The sequence below is a fragment of the Nannospalax galili genome, unplaced genomic scaffold, assembly GCF_000622305.1.
Source record: "Nannospalax galili isolate Female #2095 unplaced genomic scaffold, S.galili_v1.0 scaffold27, whole genome shotgun sequence".
Classification (NCBI taxonomy): Eukaryota; Metazoa; Chordata; class Mammalia; order Rodentia; family Spalacidae; genus Nannospalax; species Nannospalax galili.
Genome location: NW_008357993.1, coordinates 996,567 through 1,021,294, shown reverse-complemented (window position 1 = coordinate 1,021,294; position 24,728 = coordinate 996,567). Strand labels below are relative to the sequence as shown.

General features: G+C 40.5%; 1 protein-coding gene across 1 annotated transcript in view; it reads left to right on the top strand.

Moving 5' to 3' along the window:
• The first annotated feature begins 398 nt into the window (after nt 1-398).
• The window catches only part of LOC103752296 (calcium/calmodulin-dependent protein kinase type IV), a 250,202-nt gene continuing 225,872 nt past the window's right edge, over nt 399-24,728 (top strand). The window contains exons 1-2 of the mRNA XM_029557644.1: nt 399-499; nt 946-1,169. Coding sequence (XP_029413504.1) covers nt 476-499; nt 946-1,169 — 248 coding nt within the window. The 5' untranslated portion in view covers nt 399-475. The remainder of the gene's footprint in view (nt 500-945; nt 1,170-24,728) is intronic.

Sequence of the window (24,728 nt, the reverse complement as noted above, 5' to 3'; positions counted from 1 at the left end):
TTAGAATGCTTATGATGGGGTACATCTCTTGGGAAGAAAAAAGCTTTAACTGTAGTAATCTTTGTCAAGAATGGTGACAGATCCTGCCTTAAGACAGAAGGTTTGAGTAGTTGGCCTCTCCGGGGCCCTTCTCTGAGTCTTTTCTGCTGCTGACCTTTCGAGGCTGAAATTGAACCAGACACAGCCAAGTGTATGCCCTTTTAGGAGCTCCAGCCATGACAGGGCGGCAGTGCCACCCGCAGCGATGACAAATTGAAGACTTCCCTCAAAGGTGAGTCAGGTCAGCATGGGCCCAGGCCTTTCCCTCTCCTCCGGCCCCAGCAAGGGAACCCTGCCAGGAGCTGGTAACCACAGCACACTTCCCTCTGCCACCGATGCATTAAGCTTTGACTATAGGGAGCAGCAAGGGTTGGCTGCTTTAGCTGGTTGGTGCAAGGTGGAAGTGACTCGCCACGAAAGACACGCTCCAGGAGAGATGAGTTGCGCCAGCAAAGAGCAGGTCCCTTTCTCTCTCTCCGCTGGGTGCCCGCCACTGCTGAAGCTGGCCTCCCACTGTGCGGTGTCCTTCTAGGCTGCCGGCTCCTCGGGAGGGCGTGCGGGGAGATACCCGGGACCGTGTGGCTTCCCCCAGCGCCTGCTTTTGGAGACGCCCTCGCAGGCAGCGCGGCAGCCACAGCCTAGGAGGAAGCCCGGAACAGGGAGGGGGCTGGCAGGCTGGCGGGAGGGAGACGCGGAGGTGGGGTGGCGGGAGCCGGTGGGGAGGAAGCCAGTGCTCTGCGGTGCCTCGCCCGGTCTCCGCCGGCTGGCGTGGCTCCGGGTTCCCCTGGCTTCGGCTGGCGAGCTCCCCGGCTCCGCCCGCCCTCGCTCCCCAGCGCGGAGGCTAGCCGCAGCCCGGCGGCGGTGGGCGTGTGCGCGGTGAAGGACGCCACCTCTCTGCGTTCACAGGCGGCGGCCGACAGCTCCAGCTCTGGCAGTGGCGGCGGCGGCGGCGGCTTCCGGAGTCCCGCGGCGAAGATGCTCAAAGTCACCGTGCCCTCCTGCTCCTCCTCCTGCTCCTCGGTCACCGCCGGTGCGGCCCCGGCCGGAAGCCTAGTCCCGGATTACTGGATCGACGGCTCCAACCGGGATGCCCTGAGCGATTTCTTCGAGGTGGAGTCAGAGCTGGGACGGTAAGGCTGGCGCGCCGGGCGCTGGAGCAGGCGGAGCTGGGTCGCGGACTGGGGCTGGGGACGCCTGCAGCGTGCTCACGGGTTGTCCCTCTGGCGGTGACTAGCCTCTCTGCCCTTTGATTTCTGCTCCGGTCAGTGTCTGGGCAAGATCTAGGCTCTGCCAAGAGGCAACCGTGCTCTCCCTGGAGCGCCGAGGCCGGGGCAGCTGGCATCTCCAGACCCTCCAGCCCTCCTTGCTCCTCACCGGCTGCCACTTCTCCTGGTGACATCTCTTACAGCACGTGGGCTCCGCTTTCCCAATTAATGTCCTTTGCTCAGATTATAGTTTGCCAGAGGGTCTTGTGTATCTAGATAGTTGCGGGGGGGGGGCTTGCAGTGTGCCACTTTAAATCATGACAAAATTTTAAATTAGATTCGTCCTGCTTCCCCCCCCCTCATCAAGCTCTCCAAAGCAAGTGACACTAGAAATTAAACTTAAATAGTAGCTTCCCTGCAGCGTGTGCTCAGGAGCGGAGGGAAGAATGAATCATTTAAGAGAGTTAAAGGCAGAATAATGAAGTAGTGGGGCTCTGGAGGGAAAGCAGCACATGGGGGCCAGGCAGGGGTAATTAGTGAGAAGAGCTCTGCTGCTCTTCTTTCTTGTGCTGGAGTGATTTATTTAAATTATGTATGCAAAACGCCATCCCCTGGGGTCAGAGTGGCCCTCTTTCTTGCCTCAAGCTGTGAACAGGTAGCAGCTTTGACTTGTGATGGATTCCATTCGTTCTCACCTCTTTATTCACAGAAAATTATTTTTTCTTTCCCTTTTTCCCTTTCATTTCTGTTGACTGTACCCAAGGAGACTTGTCTTGGAGACACAGTTAAATGCAAACCTTTTGTTATAGGGAATCTGAACATGACTTCAACTGTTGCCCAGTTGTAACTTTTTTTGCTGGTAGTACTTTAGCTAACAGCTCTTTGTTAGGATTCTGGGAATTTGTGCTTAGTGGGAAGGCGTATAGGCCACTGCCCTCCCGACCCCTCCAGTTTGCTTTTACTGAGTACAGGTGGAATGTAAAAATATAAAACTTCAGAAAGGAAAGTCAATAATTTGTTACTGTTTAAAAATTCTCAAACTATTTGAGCATTTAATGTTGTCTATGTAGATACCCATTTTTGGTCACATTTCTGGATGTTCATGTGAAGATCTGTTCTAGGCTGAAATGAAATAGTAATTTTTTTTGTGTGTGTGAAGATCAAAAAGACATCATGCTTGAATGCTGTACTGCAGGGTAGACTTCTGGTTAAAGAGATAATCTACTTGCAACTGGTTACTTGCTGTTTCAGAAGCTGTCAGGCACTAGAGGAAGTGAGAGCTGCTGTGGGGACTGTTCCCCAGCACATCTGAGCAACACCCCAGAAGCCTCTAACAGATTCTGACTTGTCAGTATATGAATAGGTTCTGTCATCAAACACACAACAATTTTCCTCTGATTTGAAAAGTGGGAAAATGTTTAGGACAAAAATAGACTCCTGAGCCTACACATACAAGGGATGAGAGATTCATGAAGTTTAAAGTTCTTTTTAAGATTTTGCACCGCATCTTGAGTGACAGATATAAACCTCCTATACATTGCTAAAGACGTTCCTTGTTGTATAGTCCCTTTTTTCTTTTAACTTTAAAAATCACCAAGTTAAAATACTGCACCCCCCCCAACACTAAAAAGTTGCTTTTCTGCTCTGTTCTCCATCAGTGGTGTGTGTTGATGGTTAAGTTCTCTGTAGATGGCAGTGTTGGTGAGGACACTCACACTATGTGGTTAAGACTGAGAAATATTTTTATTTCATAAATGAAACTGTTTTTTTCAACAGAATAAACTCAAAATATGAATCACCTGGTTAAAAGTGTTTAAAAATGTTAAGAATATGTGAAACCGGAATGCAGTAGAATTGTTGTACATGCTGATCAAGCTACAAAAGCCCTTTTGTTTTCTACATAGTGATCCAGGTGCAGTCATTTAATTGATTTCAAGACTTTTTTCTCAGTCTTGGGCCAAATCTGGGGCCAAGACACTTGATTCCTTGATTGTCTTATGATCTGACATTTGACGACCTCTGTGGTTAGCCCCACAGGGTAGGCAGTCCTCTCTAGTGGATTTGGAGAGCTGTTGTCCCTCTATTAAAATTACAAACTGGTGATTCTTGAATTTAAGAAAGTTAGGTTCAAGGAGACATGGTCGTACACTTTGAGAATGTTTCTGGAAAGTCAAATGGAGTTAATTTCTAAAGCTGTAGCAACCTGAAGCCCCTGGGCAGTGCTAAGCAGGTATTGGCCTCACTGATCCGGAAGTAGCCATTCAGCCCGAGGCTGAGGTAACTTTCTTTTGGGGCTATGTGAAGTATATGAGTAAATGACTTAAAAATGTCAGGCAAACTGTTTGTTCTAAAATAATATTTGAAAATACTTTACAGATCTAGTTAAAATTTTCATAAAAATCATAATATACCAACAAATCCAAAGACACTTAGAAATATGAATTGGCCACAATCCTATTCAGTGAAATATACCTAGAGAAAAGTTGGTCTTTTGCCCAGTAATTTGAGAGACTGGCATTTAAAGGCTTTTCTAATGGAGCAGAGAGTGTGCTTCTGCTTTAGATTCCACCCAGTGGTTTGGCACATGGAAGGAAAAGACTTGGCTTGCTGTGCTCTGTGGTGAGGCTTTGGCCTTGTGCATCTAAACATGTTTCCTGAGTTCAGTTTTGTTCTATCTTTTGTTTCTACCTGTTGAATCATATTGAAAAAATGTCTATAATGAACTCAGGTGCATGCATTCCCAAACATCCAAATGCAGAAAACCCAATGTAAAATAACAGGACAAAGGAAGAACATGTTAAATTATTTTGGTTTTTACTGTGATTTCTTTAGGTTAGTGACCTTTAGCGCCCTACCCTACTAAAACTCAGTTAAAGCATAATTGTATTGGATCTACGGAAAGAATAGAAACAATTTCAGAAAATAATGCTTACTCTTAACCGTCAACAATGTATTCTAATATCTGATTTGTGTTGTTTCATTATACTCTATTAAGAATATTGGCTGAATTCATGTGCTCTGACATCCTATTAATGTATTGGGACTCAGTTGAAAACCCTTATTTTAGCCCATAAATCTGGGCATGTCAGATTCAATTATAAGGCAGACTCCTTTAACAAAATGCCTTGAGTAGTATCCACTTGGCATAGATCTATGGGAAAAACTTGTTCCATTTTTACCTCTAAATCTTTGTTGGATTTTCCCTTCCAATTTTTTTTTTTTTTTTTTTGAGAAAACATTAGTGTCTTCACCAATCTACTGGGTACCCAGGAAGATGGACAGCTGAGGGGCCTGTGACAGGAGGAGCTTCATTCTGACAGTGGAGAGAATGGAGGAGCCACGTTCTAACAGTGACAGTTAAGGCTGGTCCAACAAAGGAACCACATAAGGAACCACATCAAATGTGTCATTTTTGTGAGAAGGGCCTCAACTAGACCTTTTGGCTTGTCTTTAGCACTCTTGGCGTGGGCTATGAGAACAAGAGATGAGGGTCGCTTGAATAGGAAACATTTGTTTTTTACAGATCTGGAGACCGGGAGCTCAAAATCAAGGTGCTGGCTGGCTAATGCATTTCCCCCCAAAAGAGTTTTCTTCCTGTCTTGAGAAGCAGCTGTTTTCTACTGTATCGTTAGAAGGTGGAAAGGAAGAGGAATAGAGAGAAATAAACGGAGCTTTTTGGTGCCCCTTATAAGAAGAGCACTCATCCTATTATGATGGTCTTCCTTCAGGACCCCAACACAAACATGATCACTTCCCAAAGGCCCCACTCTAGCTACCATATCAGAGGGTAGATTTCAACATGTGGGTATTTTAATTGTATGTGGTACTTTCGTGTGTATTATACATTAAAAATGCTCTCCACACCCCCCAGCTCCCCGTCTCAATCCCTGCTTCCATCAGCCCCCTTTGTCCCTTTAGTCAGTTTCATGTCTACTTTCTTATCACATGTGATTTTATTAACAGATGAATTTTGAGCGGACAATTCAGTCCATACCACGGTTGGTAAGGAATCAGGTTCTGACCTTTCCCTTTCTTCTTTCCTTCTCTTTGATCAACCCCCTTCCTAGGCTATTCCTTTGGCCAAGGTTTCTCATGTCCAGACTTTCGGCTTATACTGCCCTTAGGGGCCCCAGAGCCCATGGCCATGTACTAACCACTCTGCTGTCAAGATTTAGCCTCCTCTGGGCAACATGTTACCTTTTGTTTTGTTAGGAATGTCCCTAGCAGCTCATCGGAAGCTTGTGCTGTGCCACCTCTTTGGAAGGATTCGAACTTTGCTTCTGGAAGGCAGAGTGTACGGGTTGGATTTGTGCATGAATACATGTTTACTCGCTAGTGCAGTGCATTGTACTTAGCAGGTGCTTAGCAAATGATTCTAAAGAGAAAGGCTCAAGGGGTGGGTGAAATGACTCAGTGGGTAAAGGCCCTTGCCCCACATGATGGAAGGAGAGAACAGATTCCACAAATTGTCCTCTATCCTCCATGAGCTCGTGGCATGTGGACCCTCCTCCCAAATAAGCAAACAAATAAAAAAAATTACAAAAAGAAAGAGAACAACTCAGTGGTAATGATGTGGACCAGACATAGCAGCACAGCAGGGATATCCTTTTTTTTTTCTTTCCAATCTTTGTCTCTCTTGGTGTTTGTTTGTGAGACAGACAGGCCCATGTTAGTGTTGAATTCAAGATCCTCTTGCCTCAACTTCCTGAGTAGAGGAATTACAGGCATGTGGCACCATGTTCCACTACCCAGTTGATTATGATGTGGCTTCATTCCAGTGTTTCTGGGAAAAGAGGAAAGGGAAATATTGTAACCATATCTTCTCGCTAAAATATATGTTGGCAATTACCACCTCCGTAGCTTGTAGCTCCTGACAGTGATGCTGCTTCTCTGTTGGCAGTGTTTTGAGGTTCTGAAAGGAGAGGAATCCAGTTTCACATTCAAGATCACTCGCACAGGTGTGTAAGAACTAGGCCTTAAATCAAGATGAACTTCAAGGCATGAGCTGCCTCTGGGCTATATCAGCCTCTGATGTGTTGGAAGCATACTCTTTATACAGAGCCTTAAAGTCAGTTGAAGACTGAGACAGCATCACTGGGTTAAGAACCACTGTGAACACTGTTCGGTTAAAAAAATCAACACAGGTGCTATCTGCTTTTAACTCAGTTTGGAGAGGAGGAGTGGGGAGGGGAGCCACAAAATAGCTTCAAAGAATTTTCTTATAAACATTTTACCCTCAGCTATACATGTGGGTTTTGTATGTGCAGTAATATGTTCAGAAACAAAATTCTAAGTGTTTGCCTGTTAGCCAAGTAAATTGTTTCAACCACTAGTTTGTTTGCTTGGTGACTATTTTTTTTCCTTTGTTGTTTGTTTGTTTGTTTTCACTGGCTGAGTTTTTCATTAAAATAAACTCCCTTGAGAAAGCTAAGATACATGAAAAACTGTTATCTTGAATGTTATGGTTCCTTGATCCAAACACTATATTTTTCAAAATAAATCCATGGCAATAGAGTCAAATTTTTAGTGAAAATTTTATAACCCTTGTCTTAGCTATTTTTATGCCTATTTGTGTTGTGGGATCATCTGCAGATTTTATGGCTCAAGTGGCTTAATTAGGAAGTGAAGTCTAAGAGTTGATGGCATAGTATTAACACATAAAGGACCTGTTGATATAGTCTGCTTTCTTCATTCTAATTAAGTACTGACAGCCATGACTGTGGGTGGAGCAAAACAGAGAAAGGCTTAGATCCGGATTTTCCCTGTTATCAGTGGCAAAGGTCATATAAGGAAAGGAACAGTGTCTAGAGAGAGGGTGATTCAGAATGATAGGTAAGGGATAATTCATAGCAAGCATCTCTCAATGCAGAATCTTTGTTGTGAGACTATCCTGTATACTGAAGGATGTTGAGCAACTTCTCTGGCTTCTACCCACTTGTAGCAATCTTCCTCCCATGTGTGAAAACCAAAAATGTGATAACCAAAAATGTCTTCACATCATCAAATGTAGCCTCCTTCTTGCATTGACAACTGCTGTCTTAAAAGCTTGAAGTTGGTCTTCTTTTAGTTTGTTTGTTTTGAGACAGGGTCTCTCTGTAGTTCTAGCTGGCCTGGAACTGACTGTGTAGACCAGCCTGGCCTCAATGTCATATTGTAGAGATTGGCCTCTGCCTCTTAAGTGCTGGGGTTAAAGGCGTGTGTTACCTTACTTGGCTGGTCTTTACTGGACTTTCCTTTCATTGTTTATACAACTAGAAAGAACCAGGAGTATCTGTTGCAACCACAAGTTTCTCCCATTTCCATGTAATACTGTTAAGACTTCTGTTGTCGGTGTATACTATCCATGTTTTAATTTACTTACCTTTTTTTGTTCAAATAACCTTATTTTTGTTAACCTAAAATGTTTATAGGAATTACTCAGTTTCATTATGTTGAAAACCATAAATCAAGTCAAATCATGTATGTACATATAGTGAAGTCATCATAAATGAAATTGAAATGAAAGCATAGCATTAATATATTAAATTGCTGCTAGTGTGCTTCTATACTGAAGGCAACATGCCTGACGATTGTTCTTTGTTAAGAAGAGTGATTATAAGAGATTAGCAAGGTTAAAGTCAAAGCACTCAAAGCTTTTCTTCCTGACACAATCAGAATGACAGAAAAACAACTGAAAGTAGAAGGATGCTCTTCGTTTTTATTGCTATTTGATAATCTGATTGTTGTTTAATTCCATGCCGTTTTGAATAAAGAGGCCTTAGGTAATGTATTTTGGCCATGTGTATTGCTGTGGTGAGGGCCTTGTAAGTGTCTAGTTCACTGATAAGGCAACAGCAATACATTTAATTCATAATAGACAGATGAATGAATAAAATTGTTTTTCTACATAACCTGGTGTTTTTGATCGGTATGGTAAGATTGTGCTGTGAGAAATGGAAATTTTCTAATAGATGAGTCACCAGTTTAGTTATTATTTTGCTTGAGATTTAAGCTTCTATAATGTTAGTGGTTTTATAGGATTATTATGTAAGGATAAGAGACATGGTCCAACAAGATGCTTTCATACATATAGGCATGATGGTATTTCTTTGCTGTCCATTGTTGATCATACTATGCAATGTTAGGTTGAGTCTTAGTCTTCTTGCAAGTAGAATAAAATACTCCATCTTTTAAACATACTTTCTAAGGTAAGAATGCCTTTTACATTCAATATTTCAAACCAATGAAGTTGTTTCTTTGAGTTTAACATTGATATTGTTGAAAAGTCCAAGTTTGGTTTCATGATTTTTTAATGTTCTGATTTTACAAACAGATGATTAAGAAACTAAGCAAAGGAACCTAAGTAAATTCTATGCTGGGTGTGCTGTGTCTATGCTACACAGGCATTTTGGTATGTTGTGAATAGAGAGCTTATCACATTTAACTTTCAAGTCTTAGTTGTTCCATAATCCATGTTTCCCATTCTTAATTTTTATTAATTAATTAATTTATTTATATTTTTATTGAGTATATTTTTATGCATTTCATATAATAGATCTTAGTCAAATTTAGACCCCCTCTCTTAGCTGCACCCCCTATAGCCCCCCCCACCGAATTTCATGCTTTCTGTCGTATATGTTAAGGTCTATTTGGTCAAGTATTTGTACCTAGATGTCCCTCCGTGCAAGTTCATCCACTGGAGTCTAGTCAGCCTATTTAGAATCACTCCCTTAAAGAAGGTCGGCTCTTCCTCACCCTGAAGTCATCATTTGCAAATAGTTCCTCAGCTAAGGTTGGGGCTCATTGCCCATGTCCACAGTTCTATGCTGGGTTTTTGTCTAATTGAGTAGGTATGGGTCTTGTGCATGCAGTCATCATTGGTACAAGTTCATATGAGCAAGCTCCCAGAGGTCTGAAAACCTCTGTTTTCTTATGTTCATGAACCAGTCTTGGCTCTTAGAATCTTTCCACCCCCTCTTCTGCAAGGAACTGAACAGGGTCCTCTGCAAGAGCAGTTAGTTGCTCTTAAGTGTTGAGCTATCTCTCCAAGTCCCAAGACTTCTTGTTTTTATAATATGATTCATATCTATGAAGCACATCTTGGCATCATCTTATCATAAGAATTATCAATATGAGAATACATACCTTTTATGCAACCAACTTTTGAAAGAAAGAAAGAAAGAAAAATAACGAGGCAGAAATGTAAGAACCACAGCAATCTTTTAAATAGTGAGAATTTTTACTGAGCAGCTTGAGATATCTTCATGGGAGAGTTGTGTATTTTTAATTATTCCAGGATTTTAACATGTATAGCTCTGGCAAAGGACATGTCAGGCACAAAGTACAGTCAAGATCAAAATAGGTGGTGGGGTTAGCTGGAGAGATGGCTAAATGGTTACAGAGGACACAGGTTTGGGTCCCAGCACCCATATGAAGGCTAACAACAATCTGTAACTCAAGTTCCAAGGGGTCCAATGCCCTCTTCTGGACTCTGCAGGTATTGCATGACACAGGAACACATAAATGCAGACAAAACACTCATACATAAAATTTAAAAATATATTACATTTTAAAAATGTAGAAAACTCAAGATTTACATTTTATTTTGCAAAATTTACAAAGCATAGACATTGTAATGGCAGATAAGATTGGGAGGAAGTAAGACCAGAGAGGGCTAGACTCTGACAATTGAAAACTAAAATTGTAGAGAAAGAGGAAGCACACATAGGGGCAAAAGGTGGCTGTAGAAGCAGGTAGATCTTGGCAGAGTTAATGGAGCCCAGAACTTGCCACAAATCCAAAAGGAGAATAAAACATGGGAGCAGGTAAGAGAAATCTTACCAAACCAGTTTAAAATAAAAGCAAAGAAAGAAACAACAAAACAACTCTCATGGCCTATGACTAGGTAAGAAATGGGGTGAGTATTGGATTGAGATCTGTTGACTATATCAAGAAAAGAGCCATTAAAGGGAAAGGCAGCCAATAGTTTATGAATTGCAGACCTTTTACAGACCTGAACTCTGTATTGCTGAGTGAAAGGATACACGCAACAGGGAGAATGCATGTCACTCTGTTCCAATAAAACTTTATACTGCAGTGAATCACATGTAGTTTTCATGTCACAAACTGGTTTACTGACCTTAGCCAAGTTAAACCTCTTTAATTATATGAATCTCTTTTTCACTTGAAAAGCATTATCATAATACTGGTTTTCAATGTGTAAATAAGCCTTTGAAGGCTTACTCATTCTAATTATAGATCTACTGAAGTAGATCTAGTTAATTGCTACCTGTGTAGCCTGTTGGTTAGTTCCATCCATCCATTTTTTTTCCTGTTTCTTTTATTTACTACTGATGACTGATGTTACCACATCTAATATTTCTTAAATGACAAGGTTCTACTTGAATGTGTTTAAGTTTCTATAGCATGATTAGTGTTCATATGAAAAGACTATTGTTGAGTAAAGTTTGTTTTGTACATAATAATTAAATAGGTTTCAAGCTGATTACTCTTCTGCTATATTTAGAGTGACAAGCAATAAAATCTTAAACTATTTATAAAATATTTTCCCTAATATTTTTTACTTGTTTCTTTCATTAATATATATTAACTATGCTAAATAATTCTTCTGTATGTTATGCATCTATCTCAGGGTAGCCTAATTAAGGTCCTTTAAATTGGGGCCCTATTTAAATAAGTAGTCTTTTTTGAAAGTATGTGTGTGTGATGTATGTATGTGTGAACATGTGTGCATGTGCATGTGTGTACACATGCATGTGGGGGCGAAAGGTTCACAGTGGATATCTTCTTCAATTGCTCTCCACCCTATCTTTTGAGACAGGGTCTCTCATTGAACCCAACATTTCTCAATTGGCTAGACTGTTTGGCCAATGAGCTCTAGGGAATAATCTGTCCCCACTTCCCCAGCATCGGGCTTACAAACACTGCTGGCCACACCTGGTTTATTCAACTGGATGCTGGAGATCTGAACTCAAGTTCAAATGTTTGCCTGGTAGGCACTTCAGCCCTAAAATAAGTAACCTTTGGGAAAATAGAATTATTTATTCCTTATTTTAATTGACTTTGGAGTTTAAATAAGGCATTCATGTTTTGACTAAAGCAGGGTTTCTAAATTGGGGAATCCACATCTTGGAGGTTTGTTATAAAATAAGCAGTTACAGAAAATATTAGTGAGTCTATTTTTGTTTTTTTTTCTGAGTTTTGCTTCTAATTTTAACATTTAGATGTTTTGACAGGCATATTGTACATTGGTTCACTAGCACCTGTGAAGATATTAGAAGTAGGTAAGCATACATAATTTGGGACCCTGTGTTCAAAAATATTTTATTGGATGACTTAACAGGCCAAAGAATTATAGCTGTAAGTGGATACTGAATAAAAATCTTTATTTGCATTTAAACAGCATTCTACTTTAGGAAAATAAGTTTAAAGCAGACAAATAGAACTAAGTGTAAACAAAAGATCATATTCTGCAAAGTGTGTCTTTGAAAAGAAAGTGGAAGTGCGTGCATATGTAGGCTTATTCTCCATTTTTACCTGATGAAGTGTTTTGATAAGAACTTATTGCCATTGTAATAAGAAAAGTCATATAGAAAAAAACAAAAAAGGAGTGAAGGAATAGAGCTTACACATCATATGGAGAGGGAAATAGTCCTGAATTCAACAGCAAAGATGGACGGTCATGTAATTTGATGAGGAAATAAAGGGAGAAGGCGGTTCTTCTGTTTGTTTGCAAGAACATCAACATTAATTAAATGACTTGACTCATGAAAAGTGTTGGTCTTGACTGGCTTAGGCAGCTGTAGGAATTGACTTGAATGTTTCCAGAGCAGTTCTTAGAGAACTGCAAGCATTAATACTAAGATGTGATCTTAACACTGTCACCTACTTCACAACTCATTCTTCAGGGCTTTGTGGTTGAAAAATTTACCAGATATAAAAAAGTATTTCCGCAAAAATAAAAGGAGTGGGGTGACTTATGTCATGATCATAGATAGAACTTAGCTTTTGCAAGCTAGAACTTAGAAGGGAAGAAAGTAGCAGTCTTGTAATTATATTCACACATTTATTATCATCTACAACGCAGGCAGTCTTTGAACAATTTTTTTTTTTCTTACTTAAAGTCCTGTTTCCTATTCAGTGGAGACATTTGATCAGAACCTTGAACTTAATAGGCTGGGCCACCTTAATTAAATAGTCTTAAAGAGACATTTATCACTTTAGGTTACTAAGTGACTCCATGGCATTTGAGATTTAACAGATATACAAAGTTGTTCTTTGTGACAATTTGTTCATTTGTTCTTTTTTAATATAATATTTTTATTAATTCTTGGAAATTCCATATATGCATGCAATGTATTTTGATCACATTCACTCCCGCTTTTCTGTCCCCTCCTTCCAGATCCAGCCCTATTCCCCCACCCCAGGTTTATTCTTGATCAGGATAGAGTTACCTGCTTATTCGAGTGACTCATATATTTTTTCCAAAGCTCCCTGTCTGGACAACCACTGAGAAAACAGTTTATGTTACCAAATGTGATCAAATTTAAAATAATAAATCCGTAAATCAGTCTGGCATGCAATATTCAGTAACAACACACTACTTTATTTGTTTTTGTGTTTTGTAGAGGAAACTATTTCAGTGTGTTTTAGGTTTCTGGAACCCTTCTGTCCTTCTCCCTTCGATGTGAACATGTAAGTTGTTTAAAATGTTCAGTGAGGTAAACTCGTGAGCTCTCGAGCCAACATGTAAGGAAAAGTGAATTAAAAACATAAGAAAGAAAGCTTTTCATGTGAATATGTGCCATCGTGGTAAAGTTGAAATCTGAGGACATCATCAGCATATTTCAGAAAACCAGTACAGTTCTACAAAACATTGAGACACAGAAGAAATGCATGAGGACTGGCTTGAGAGAAGAGGAGAGCAACTGGCATATGACTCTGGCTAGACCAGGCCAGGGCAAGAGGGTGCGCTCCTCAGCTTGCATGGCAGGAGGTAGAGGCAAAGGGACGGCTGCACAGGCAGTTACTCAGGATGGCTCTGAGGTGCAGCTCCAAGAGACTATTCTCAACATTTGAGCAGCTGAGGTAGATGACTGCTGATAGGACAAAGATAAGAGCAACTGTCCTTAAAATTCCTACCTGATGGCTGTGCCTCTGTGGACTTAGCACTGATTCTCAGTGTCATTTCTGAAAAAAGACTGTGATATGATACTATCAGAGTTTCTACGACAATTAAGCCAAATTGTATATATAAAATACATAGATCTATACCTAGTATGTAGATTTTCTGTCATCCTCAAGATAGATCAGAGGATAGGTAGTAGAGGATAATGATTCCAAATTGGGTGTGGACAGGATTTGTCTCTTACTAAGTCCAGCTTGTGGAGTCTTCTCAGCAAGTAGGCCTCAACTTGTCTGCTAGGCTTTGGGGGGGAGGGTTTTTTTTTTTTGATTCGCCGTTTGGGGGGTTTTTTCCACAAAAGGGGCCCCCTTTGTGTTTTGGGTTTTTTTTTTTTTTTTTTTTTTTTTTTTTTTTTTTTTTTTCTGGCCACCACTTCTCTTCCTCATCACTATCATGGAATGTTAGCCAGTAACCTGAACTTCTACTGTCTTTACTAATGCTACTACAAGATATTTGTCACCTGCACCGTTTCATAGATGAGGAGCCTGAGATTCAGAATGGTGAAGCAGTTTGTCTAAGCCTTGGCCAAGTGGAGCCCTTGTGATCTTCATGCATTGTGGTGTGTGTACAAAACTGTCTTGGCATGAACTGCACTCTTCTTGCTAATCTTTCCACAGTGGTCACCTTACTCCCCAGGTATAAAACATCTCTTAGTTCTGTGCTGTCACATAATTTTACCTGTGACGTCTGTGGTCTTTTAGTAAATGTCTTGTGCTTTTTGCCACCAGAGTGTCTGCTCGTTGGGTAGAGAAGCTCTGTATTTTATTCACCCTTTATCCATACTACTGAGCCTATTCTTCAGCTTAATACCTCCTCCATTTAAGTGCTTAAGAGATATTTTTGGAATAGCATGTGAAAGACAGATGTTAGAGGAATTACAGAGAGAGTTTCAGAAAAGGGATCAGGATTTAAATCTTTCCCTTCAGGAAAATTTCCCTATAGCAACCCCCTGTTAGTCTAGCGTATTGTAAAATTACTTGCTCAAACACCCAGTTGTCTGTATCCTTCTCAAGAATGTGAGCTGCCGAGGGTCCAGCCTCTGTCTCCTTGTTCACTGCTGTGTCCACAGTACCTAGCACAATACCTAGCACATAGTGCACGCTTATTAAAGATTTGTGAATCGTTGCCACAATCAAATCCTTTTGAACCCAAGGGATTTTGACCCTCATCATTCTACTGTGTCCTGAAGGACTCATGTCTTTGAAATACCAGAGTAACTGTGACCTCTTTGAGCAGGACCCTGCTAACATAAGCGTTTGTGTTTTCTTCCAGTTGAGTTCTTGGCTGTTTATATGTGTTCAGGAGATAGAGCAGTTCTTGGAGTAAGTAGTAGGTCTCTAAGCTTCAAAGTCTCTCAAAATGTGTTGGAGGATCCTTGAATAGTTTTTATTCTTATTTTGTGCTTTTTGACTGCCTCGTCCTTTGAAAGAAACACGTACTTGTTAAATTTGTTCATTTTTGCTTCCTTAGTGAACTGTATGTTCACTTGCAACAGTACGTATCTAGGACAGAATTTAGCAAGGAGGTATGTTTCCTGGCTTTCCCCATCTCTTTTAGTTTTGCTTTTAAAATGAATTCTTCCTAACAAAGCTTGATTTGCACGTCTGTGACTATCTAACCAGCTAGCAATGTCCTATGCCATATGGTCCTGTAACACCTCCCCTGACTACAGGAGGGGAAAGTGAGCCTGCCAGAGGACCAAGAAGAGAAAGGAGCACAGATAATCTTCTGAGTTCATAATGATTAGGGGGTATTGTTTAAAAGTCATTGAGGAGTTATATCATTCTTTGACTTAACATCCAAGTAGTGTCAGTAACTGTGTCTTTGTGATTTTTGTGCAGTTTAAAATTATTTTGGAAAACTTGAATGTTCTTTTATTTGTTTTGACAAGTAGATGCTAGTGAGTGTTGCGAAGGAAATCATGGTTGAGAACGGGGCCCAAAGGACATAAGAAGGCTGTACGTGTTCGGGCCTGCTTCGTTTTCTGGCTGCGGTTTGACCTTATCCTACTGGAAGCTCACTGTCCCCTTCCTCTTTCTCCTATCTCTTCATTCCCCCCGCCCCCATCCCTCGAGCCTAAGTCTCTTTCATTGCCTTTGTGTCTCCCCTGGTTATGGGCTTGGTGTTTTACTTCCTCACAAGTGTTGAAGCTCGAGCTCCCCATGTGCTTATATTTGGATATAAGCCTGTAAGAAGCAATTTATATGAGATGTGTTGAGAGTTGGTCCTCCTCATGGGAGTGGGGCCCTTCTAAGAAGAGAGAGCTCTCATGCACTTCCTCACTCTGCCATGTGAGGACACACTGACAAGGCAGCCATCTGCAGCCCAAGAGAAGAGCCTCACCAGAGCTGAGGGGCATTCAGTCTCGGAATGCACTTTCCCGAGTGGAGAGAAGTAAATGTCTGTGGCTTATATCACCTCATCTGTGGTATTTGCTATGGCAGTTTGAGCAGACTGAGAAGCCCCCTGGACCTCTCCTCATTTTGATACCTGTCTGACTTCAGAATCTGGGGAAAGTGTTCTTCCTTCCCAGATGTGCACTATTGTCTTTTCCCCAGATGTTATGGAATGTCAGCCCGGAATCCACTTGACAAGGACTGCAGTCTCTTCATTTGCTTATCTAGTTATCTGGTGTGGCTCAAACTAGATCTGGGTTGTTTCTTCTTGTTTGTTCTCTCTCTCTCTCTCTCTCTCTCTCTCTCTCTCTCTCTCTCTCTCTCTCTAACAAGAGAGGTGCTCCTTCACACACAGCCATCTTCGCTGACCTAGATGAGGACAGTTCTGTGTTCACATTCTTTCTTACTCCCCTCTGCCTTCCAGGCACTAACACCTTGGTATCCCACTGTGCATCCATACCTGTTGGCTTTGCAAGTGCTGGTGCCTGCCAGCTCCTGGTACATTATTTCCTCAGCAGCTGGCACGGGATTTTTCTGGTGCCAACTAGAAGCTCAGCTATTAAAAAATAAAACTTGGCCCATCTTGAGTATCATATGTTTCCATCAGGACTTGGATCTGCATTCTGGCACAGATCACATGATCATTTTGGGCACCTCTTTCAGGACTGAGAACCCAGTGTTCCTCTGGTCTCCAACCACATTTTCACCCAACTAGTTCACAAAACCGGGATGCTTATGATTAGTTAAGGGCTAGCTAACTAATGCTTTGCTTGATCTTACTGAAAATTTTAACCTGTCATTGTTTCCTCACTCTCTGTTACCTTCTCTGACTGTTCATACCAGTTTTATATCTTAAACTGTAAATGGCTAAGAATAAGGTTCATACTTCTTAGGCCAGTGAACGGCTATCACACAGCACTGAAACTATAATATTTCTGCATGACTTTGCACGAACTTGAGGTTGTCCAAGGAAAAATAAATTAATTGTGAGATGTGTGGAATACTGAAATAAGTTAAAATGACAGTCTTTAAGGTTCCATTGCAGACACTTATGAACTGTGCCTCTTCAGACAACTTTTCAATGAGCTTCAATTTCATCTGTTAATAGGACAGGATAACAAAATGAAGTCAGTTCACTCATTATGCACTGCCCAGTATCCATAACATATTATTGGTTAATTCTGGAATGACTTTGTGTAAAGGTTGAGGGATTTTAGATGATTGGATGCATGATCTCTCAGTGATGTCTACAGATTTGAAGGCTCTAGAAATATGTTGGCAGCAGGTCTTGGTGATTTTCTGCTATTGCTTGTAACTTCTAAGTATGGGAGAACAAACTCTCTGAGAATCTCAGCTCTTCTTTTCTCCAGTGGAAACCCATTATTTAATATTTCTGAGTGTTTGAACACCATTCTTTGTATTTCACATAGAGAAAAGAATATGTAGTATATAACCTTAAGGCTTTCCACTGTGGCAGACAAGAAAAGGACAGCTGGGATGGTTTAAAATAACTGCTGTAGGTGGTTCTTTCTATATGGTTTTTATAGATTTCTTTGCTTCTAAGAAGGATGTTAAAATTAGAGAATATTAATCTTTTTGTTGCTTTGAGATCTTATTTGTACTAACATTTTGTCATAGATTCATTAATTTTTAAATTTAGAATGAAGCATTATTCACTACCAAGTTAGAGCTAGACCTGGAATCACTGCAACTTGTCTGTAATTCCAAAATAGAGAAGAAAGTCCTGGAAAGCATTGGATTATCTTTTTTAAGAGTATATATAGCAGTACAGTTAAACAGCTTGTTAGTCTCTGCACACCGGTACAGAAAGAAGCAATGTAAAAGAGAAGCCTCATATTTAAATAATCCTATTCACTATTAGGAATCCTGAAGAATCGTTTTTTTCTAACTTTGTTCTTAAATGGGAGAATGAATTTTGGTTTCTAGGCCATTCTGATATTTCTTTAGTTTCTGCATCTAAGTCTTAGTTTATCTTCTGGTGAAGGGATTTCAGAGTCTGAGCCAAAATAAACCCTGCCTTCCTCAAATTGCCTTTGTCAGATAGTTTCTCACAACAATGGTACCAACTAATGTGGTACCAAATGCTGAGAAGCTTTGAGTTCTGGTGAAGAAGCTGTCCCTGGAATCTTCCACTTCAATGGGACATGCTGCTGCTGATGTCTTAAGGACATCAGAAAGTCTGTTTTGTCTTGATAGGCAACTATGAACACTGGCAATAATTGCCGGCTATGTTTGGTGTACAGGTGCACAACTTGGAACAGGAACTTAGCCTTCGCTTAAATGGATCTGCTGCAGCAATCCATTGGAAGACAAAGCAACGTCAATATTCAGAATTAACTCAATCTTTTCTTATTCCCAAACAAAAGCCATCACTAAGGCTGCTCTACCGCCTTTGTAACCCATCTCAATAAATCTCAGTACCACCACTTACACCGGCTTTCTGCTCAGAATCATCAGAAGTATTCTGGATTTCTCCTTAACGCCCACTAATACATTATCTCACTTAACAGGTATATGGCACTGGACAAGTCATCTATTCTTTTGAGCCTCACAAGAGTTGCATCATAAGGTTATTGTGAATATTCAGTGAGCTCATGAATCATAAAGTTCTTGGTATAGTTTCTAATATTCCACACACATTCAATAAATACCAAAAGGCATAATTTCTCTCAAATATATTTTAAGTTAGTCTCCTGTATGTGCCTGGGTCCTTTTAGTTCAAGTTATTTGGAGCTCTTTCCTAGACTGTGACACTTCCCACGCAGCTTGCAAGATGATATTCCCAAGGCCAAGTTTGATTCTGCCACTTCCCTGCCCCAAATCCTTTAACATCTTTGATCCTATTCGGTATGTGGTGTCCTCTTCACAGACTCCCCTTCCTTCCTGTCTCACTCCCACCACACCTGCAATCTCACCTTTGATTTCAGCTAGACCAACTTTTTTCCACATTCGGGATATGAAATGCTATTCCCTAATAGAGCACAACTTCTCCATCATCCCCTTCCCTCCAAACCACACACACACACACACACACACACACACACACACACACACATACACACACACACACACCTGCTTTATAAACACCTTTCTCTCCTTCAGAATAGGATATGTGGTGTCATCTCAGGGAAACCCTGCCTGACTCAGAAGCAGGCAGCTTTACGTTTTACCTCATTGTTTGCTGCCAGAGCCTGTCTGGCTCTACACTTAGACTGATCTAAGGGTTTTTTTTTTTTTACTTCTTATGAGCCTTCACAGTCCCTAGTATATGTTAAAACATGAGAAGATAGACTTTTCTTAGGCTCACTAAGCCATATATAGAGACCACTCTGTGAGGTCTTGTAGTTAAGAAGACAGACATTAGACTCAACTCTGAATACAGTATAAGCAAGCAAATGGGAATTCAGATCCAAGGAGCACGGACAGTGGATAAACAGTTGCTAAGATATCAGGGGTGGGACTGGAGAGATGACTCAGCAGTTAAGAGCACTAACTGCTCTTGCAGAGGACCCGCGTTCAGTTACCAGTACCCACATAGTGGATAAAAACCATTCTTAACTCCAGTTCCAAGGGATCCAACACTTCTCTTCTGGCCTTTATGGGCATTGCACGCATGGGTGCACTTACATACATGCAGGCAAAACAGTCATACACATAAAATAAAAGTAAATTAACTTTTTAAAAAGCAGGGATAAGAGGAATTCTGACTAAAGCAACCTTATAGGGTTCTTGCTGAAGTCAGGCATGGTAATTAGGTATTATCAGGTATATTATAAAGGGTGAAATTCATGATCACACATTGAAGAGGATTAAGTACCTGGGCAGGGGCAGGGGGGTTGCTAAAATGACTTTAGCAGAGTTTTTGTGAAAGCTCTATTTCATGAGGATGTGCACAGAAGAAGCTTTAGGAGCTGGACTAGAGTTTGGTCAAGGAAAGCATCATTGTCATTAGGAGTAGTTTTCCTTGTAAATGTCATTTGCCTGCAATGCTATAGGTAATGTCACAGCTGAGTTAACCTAGCTGCAACTTTTTCTATCCCTGTGGTGGCGTTGACCTTTATTCCCTTGTCCAAGAAGATGGAAGATTCAGGCAAATGTCAGGAAGAGATGCAGACAGTACATGGAGCCTCAAATTGAACAGTCACTGATGATACCATGGTCCTATCTGGTGCCTGTATTCAAATGACTGACAAACACACCATGCTTCTTCATCAGTCTTAATATTCTGACTTTGCATTCTGGGGATGCAGAGCTGAACTGCATATTGGCCATGCAGTGCAGTGCTTTATTATACAGGCAAAGAAGCTGAAGCCCAGAGAGCTCATTCATTGATTCCTATCATGCCAAAGCCAATCAGTAGTAGAAAGAGACAAGGACCCTTGTCTTCTGCATTGGACTCCATGACATACCCTGTTTCCTTGCAAGTGTCATTTTCAGAAAGCTGGATGTAAGCCATTCCTGACTTTCCCGCCTACTGCTTTCCTGAATTACCCAGAATACAAAATTACTTATCTGTAAGAAGTTGTTACAGATTCTGATGTTAAAATTTGCACTGTTTTCTGCTTTGTATATTATGTTCATTTTTGGGTAAGCAAAAGATACGATTTAATGATTAAAATGCAATTAAAAATCCTTAAATATCAGACAATATTCCACACTTGACTTCTTTCCTATTTTGACAGTGTTCACAGTGGAGAAACCCTTTTTACCAAGGTGTACTGAAATCACAATTCAGAATCCTGGTCTGCAAGACATCTTTCATCTTGTTCCAGCCTGTGAGTGGTTTGGGACTGAGATACTCCTGACCAAACACTGACCTCTAAAAGCAAACTTAGGGGAAGAAAGGGTTTATTTTAGTTTCACAGGTTACTGTTCATGACTGAGGGAAGTTGGGGCAGGTGCTCAAGCAAGAACTTGAAGCAGAAAACATGGAGGAATGCTGCTTGCTATCCCCACTACCCTCCTGAAGGCTCAATGCTTAGCTAGCTTTCTTTTACAGCCCAGGATCACCTGCTTAGAGAGTGGTGCTGTCCACAATAGGCTGAGTCCTTCTACTTAAATTAGAAATCAAGACAATCCTCTACAAACACGCTCACAGGCCAATTTGATTTGGGAAATCCCTCAGTTGAGACTCTTCTCAGATGACTCTAGGCCGTGTCGAGTTGACAGTTACAGCTGACCAGGACATATATATTCTTGTCTTTTCTTCCTTACTCTAGTATTTTCCTTGACTGCAGTGATAAGTTGACAAATGAAGCTTTAAAGTGCGTTAGCTGATAAGAGTCATTTTTATTTACGGTTGATAGCAATGGCAGGAGTTTTAGTTATAATAACAGGAAAACTTGCAAGTGTCACTTTTCTTTTGTTTTTAAGCCTTATCTAAGCTCCTGATGAATGTGTACACTGCTGCGGTCGGGGCCCTTTCATTTACTCATTCCCGCTCTGCCCCCTCTGACAGCAGTACCATGCTCTTATTTCTCCCAACGTTCACTTTGATCCCTTAGAGCTGGTTGTTAGTCTCATCATGTCATTAAGAAGGAAAAATTTTGTTGCACTTGGCTTCTACCTCCCAAATTCTCTGACCTGTTTGTTTTAAACCTTTCAATTATCTGTGACTTTATTGATGGTCAGTATTAGCTTCCCCCTTTCAAAGACATAGGAGGGCTCTGCTTTGTGTGCCACAATGCTGAGCACTAACAGTTTACTGGGGTAGGTGGAGCTCACACAGACCTCTGTTGGCTGTGCACATCTGAATCATGAGAATGAAGTTTTCAGCTTCGGGGTAAATGGTTCTCACAAATGACTGTAATTTGTTGAAAATTGTTCGGCCAAAGCAGGTTTCTGTTTTTATTCTTTATCTATTTATAACAAACATCGGTGTGCACAGTTTTCCCTACCACAATATAGAGCAGGGTTTTCTTGCTATGGTACACAGATCTTTGTGCTAGGCATATAGAACTGCATGAATCTCTTGGAACTAACAGCTAGACTCTATGCATGTGGGTGTTACTTCAGGACAAGAGCATAGCTCTCATCAGATTCTAAGGTGTTTAAAGAGCATTGCATTGATACTTGAGGTCTGTCCACACAGACATCCTCTGTGTGCTCAGAATATTTAAGAAACACAAAACCTATGCTGACCGCTCAGTAGACTTCTGCTGCCCTGGCCAGCCTATGTCCCCAGGAAGGGCTTTCTATATTCTTGCACTTTCAGATTTTTCTCTTGTTATTTTTTTTAATCGGTGAGGATGCTAATGTAATTTAACAGATATGTACTGAAGCACCCAAAGATGCCCACGTTGGATTGCCTTAAACAATGATGTAGGCTTATTGGCTTGTGTAACTGAGCCACAGAGGTTGTTCAGGTTTGGCAGTGTTTGACATGGATGCAGATTTTCTGCCTCAGTTCATCTTTGTCCCACTAGGTGCATGGGTTCCACCCTTATATCAGCACCCACCCCCCCAAGAAAATTAAGCACTTTAAATCTTAACACTGGTATCCAACCATCACTGTTCAGGAGAGGGATTTTTACCCATCATCTTGGCTAGGTGAAATGTCTGTGTGCTAATTGATGTCAGAGACAAAGATTAGATAGCAGTTTTCTATGTATTGCCAGGGAGTGCCTACTTTTAGACACTGGCAGTTCAAACTTGTGCATTTTTGGGTGTTGGGGATGGTAGAAAAGATGCTGAGCATAGCTACAACTGCATTTCATCTCCTATCTCATAAATAGTGGAGTTTGGTCGTATAGCTACCTGTATCTGATTATGTGGGTTTGTTGTAGAAGGTAAGATTTCCTTGCTGTAGATGAAAATTTATGGTGTTTCCCAAAGAAAGTTGTATGAAATATTAATTCTTTAGCATATTTGTTCAGCATTCTGCCAGAGAAAAACAGAACCAACTTATATACAAATACTTAGCATATTATATATATATATGGACATTTATATATAATGTATATACACCTGCATATTTGTTCACATATTTATTTTTAGCTATTTAAAAATATTTATTATTTACTTTAAACATGATTTTTTTACATTTATATTTTATTTAAAATTTATCAATGCCACTTAAATTTATAAATGTCTTATACATTGTTATAAATAGTCTGTATTTATACACAGATGAATATATAATTTGCTTATCTTTAAGGATTGATCTATGTGCTCATGGGGTCTAGAACACCTGAATCTGTGGGACAGACAGTAGTCTGGAGGTCTTGAGTAGGAACTGATGCTGTGATTTTGAGGAAGAAATTCTTCTTCCTCAGACAAACTTCAGTTCTGCCTTTAATGCCTTTCCACTGACTCGACAAGACTTAGATAATAGAGGATAGTCTCTCTTGTTTTAGTATCATCTTGCTATAGATCTTAATCCTATTTATAAACACCTTAGCAGCAACATCAGGACTGCTGTTTAATTGAATGGCATGCTACTTAGTACATTAAACTAGCTGCCACCAATGTTAATAACTATAAGACCAAAGAAGGCCAATGAGATTAAATAAATTTGAAAAATATGTTAAACATTGCTCTGGTACTTTTCTTTCAGGGATTCAACTGTCTTTAATTTGGGGTCTTACCTCTTTCTCAAAATGACTTGATCAGGTATATGTTATTGCTTCTCTTAGAATATCTCACTAGACTAGAGTTCCACCTAATATGTTTGGAAAGCACCAGATTAAACTCTGGTTGAGAAGAATGCGTTTATTATAATCGTGTACCATTTTGTTTGCTACTACACTTCTGTTTTGGAATCTTAAACACAGACCTGTTTCCCTCATTCTGCCAAGGCATACCTTTGGGGAACTATACTCTGTCTTCATTCACTGGAAATTTAATAAATGTTGACTAAAAAACATTTTATATAAATAACTGGTTATTAAGTCTTGGTTAATGATGTTCGTATTTGCTTAGAGCCATCACTTTTCCTTGGCAGAAATTAAATTGTTAGAGCTTTAAAACATTTGCTGCTCTTTGGAGATGTTCTCACTGAGGAACCAGCTGGCAAAATGGAGCAGGATCTATGTTTCTGAATCTTACACTTCATGTTACCTTTTCTTTTTAATTAGGTAGGCTATAATTTTGTTACACTTAAGAAATTACTTAAATCCACAAATGGCCAAAGCGTAGTGGTCGAGTCTGCTGAATGCTGGTCCTTGTACAGGACCCCTTTATTAAACTTCACCCACCCAAGGCTTGGATCATCTTGGAAGAGGGGGAGGAAAGATTGTAAGAGCTAGGAAGGAAGTACATGACCATATGGAAACAGTCCTACAAGCTCCTGGGAACCTGCTCATATGATTCTATGGCAATGGTGTCAGCATACACAAGTCCCATGCAAACTCAGACAGAAAAAAACCTAGCATAGAACTGGGAAAATGAACAACAGACCCTAATTTCATCTGAAGAAATATTTGGCAATTGATGCTGCTAGGTGAAGAAGAGCTGATTTTCTTAAAACAGGGGACTCTAGACAGACTGACTAGACCTCAGTGGATGGACTTGCAGTGGACATTGACTTCACACAGTGGGCCTTAACAGGGATGACAGAGTATATGGGCTCCAGTGGGGGTCTATGGGAGGGTGCCAGTGGGGACAAGTATAAAGATGATTAAGATTGATTGAGATGTTCTATATAAAATACACAAAAATTCAATAAAAACAAATTAAAAAAAAAGAAATTACTTAAATCCAAAGAAAACAATAAAATGAACAGGACAGATTAAGTTTCTGAAAGTCCGGTATTGTTTGCTTAGCTGTCCTTCCACAATGGCTAACACATTTCCCTACTCTCAGTGGGGCTTGGTAATACATTGTGCCTCTCTTATAAGAAAGGGCTGTTTCTTTTGGATTCTGCTTATAACCCTTCTTATTGTT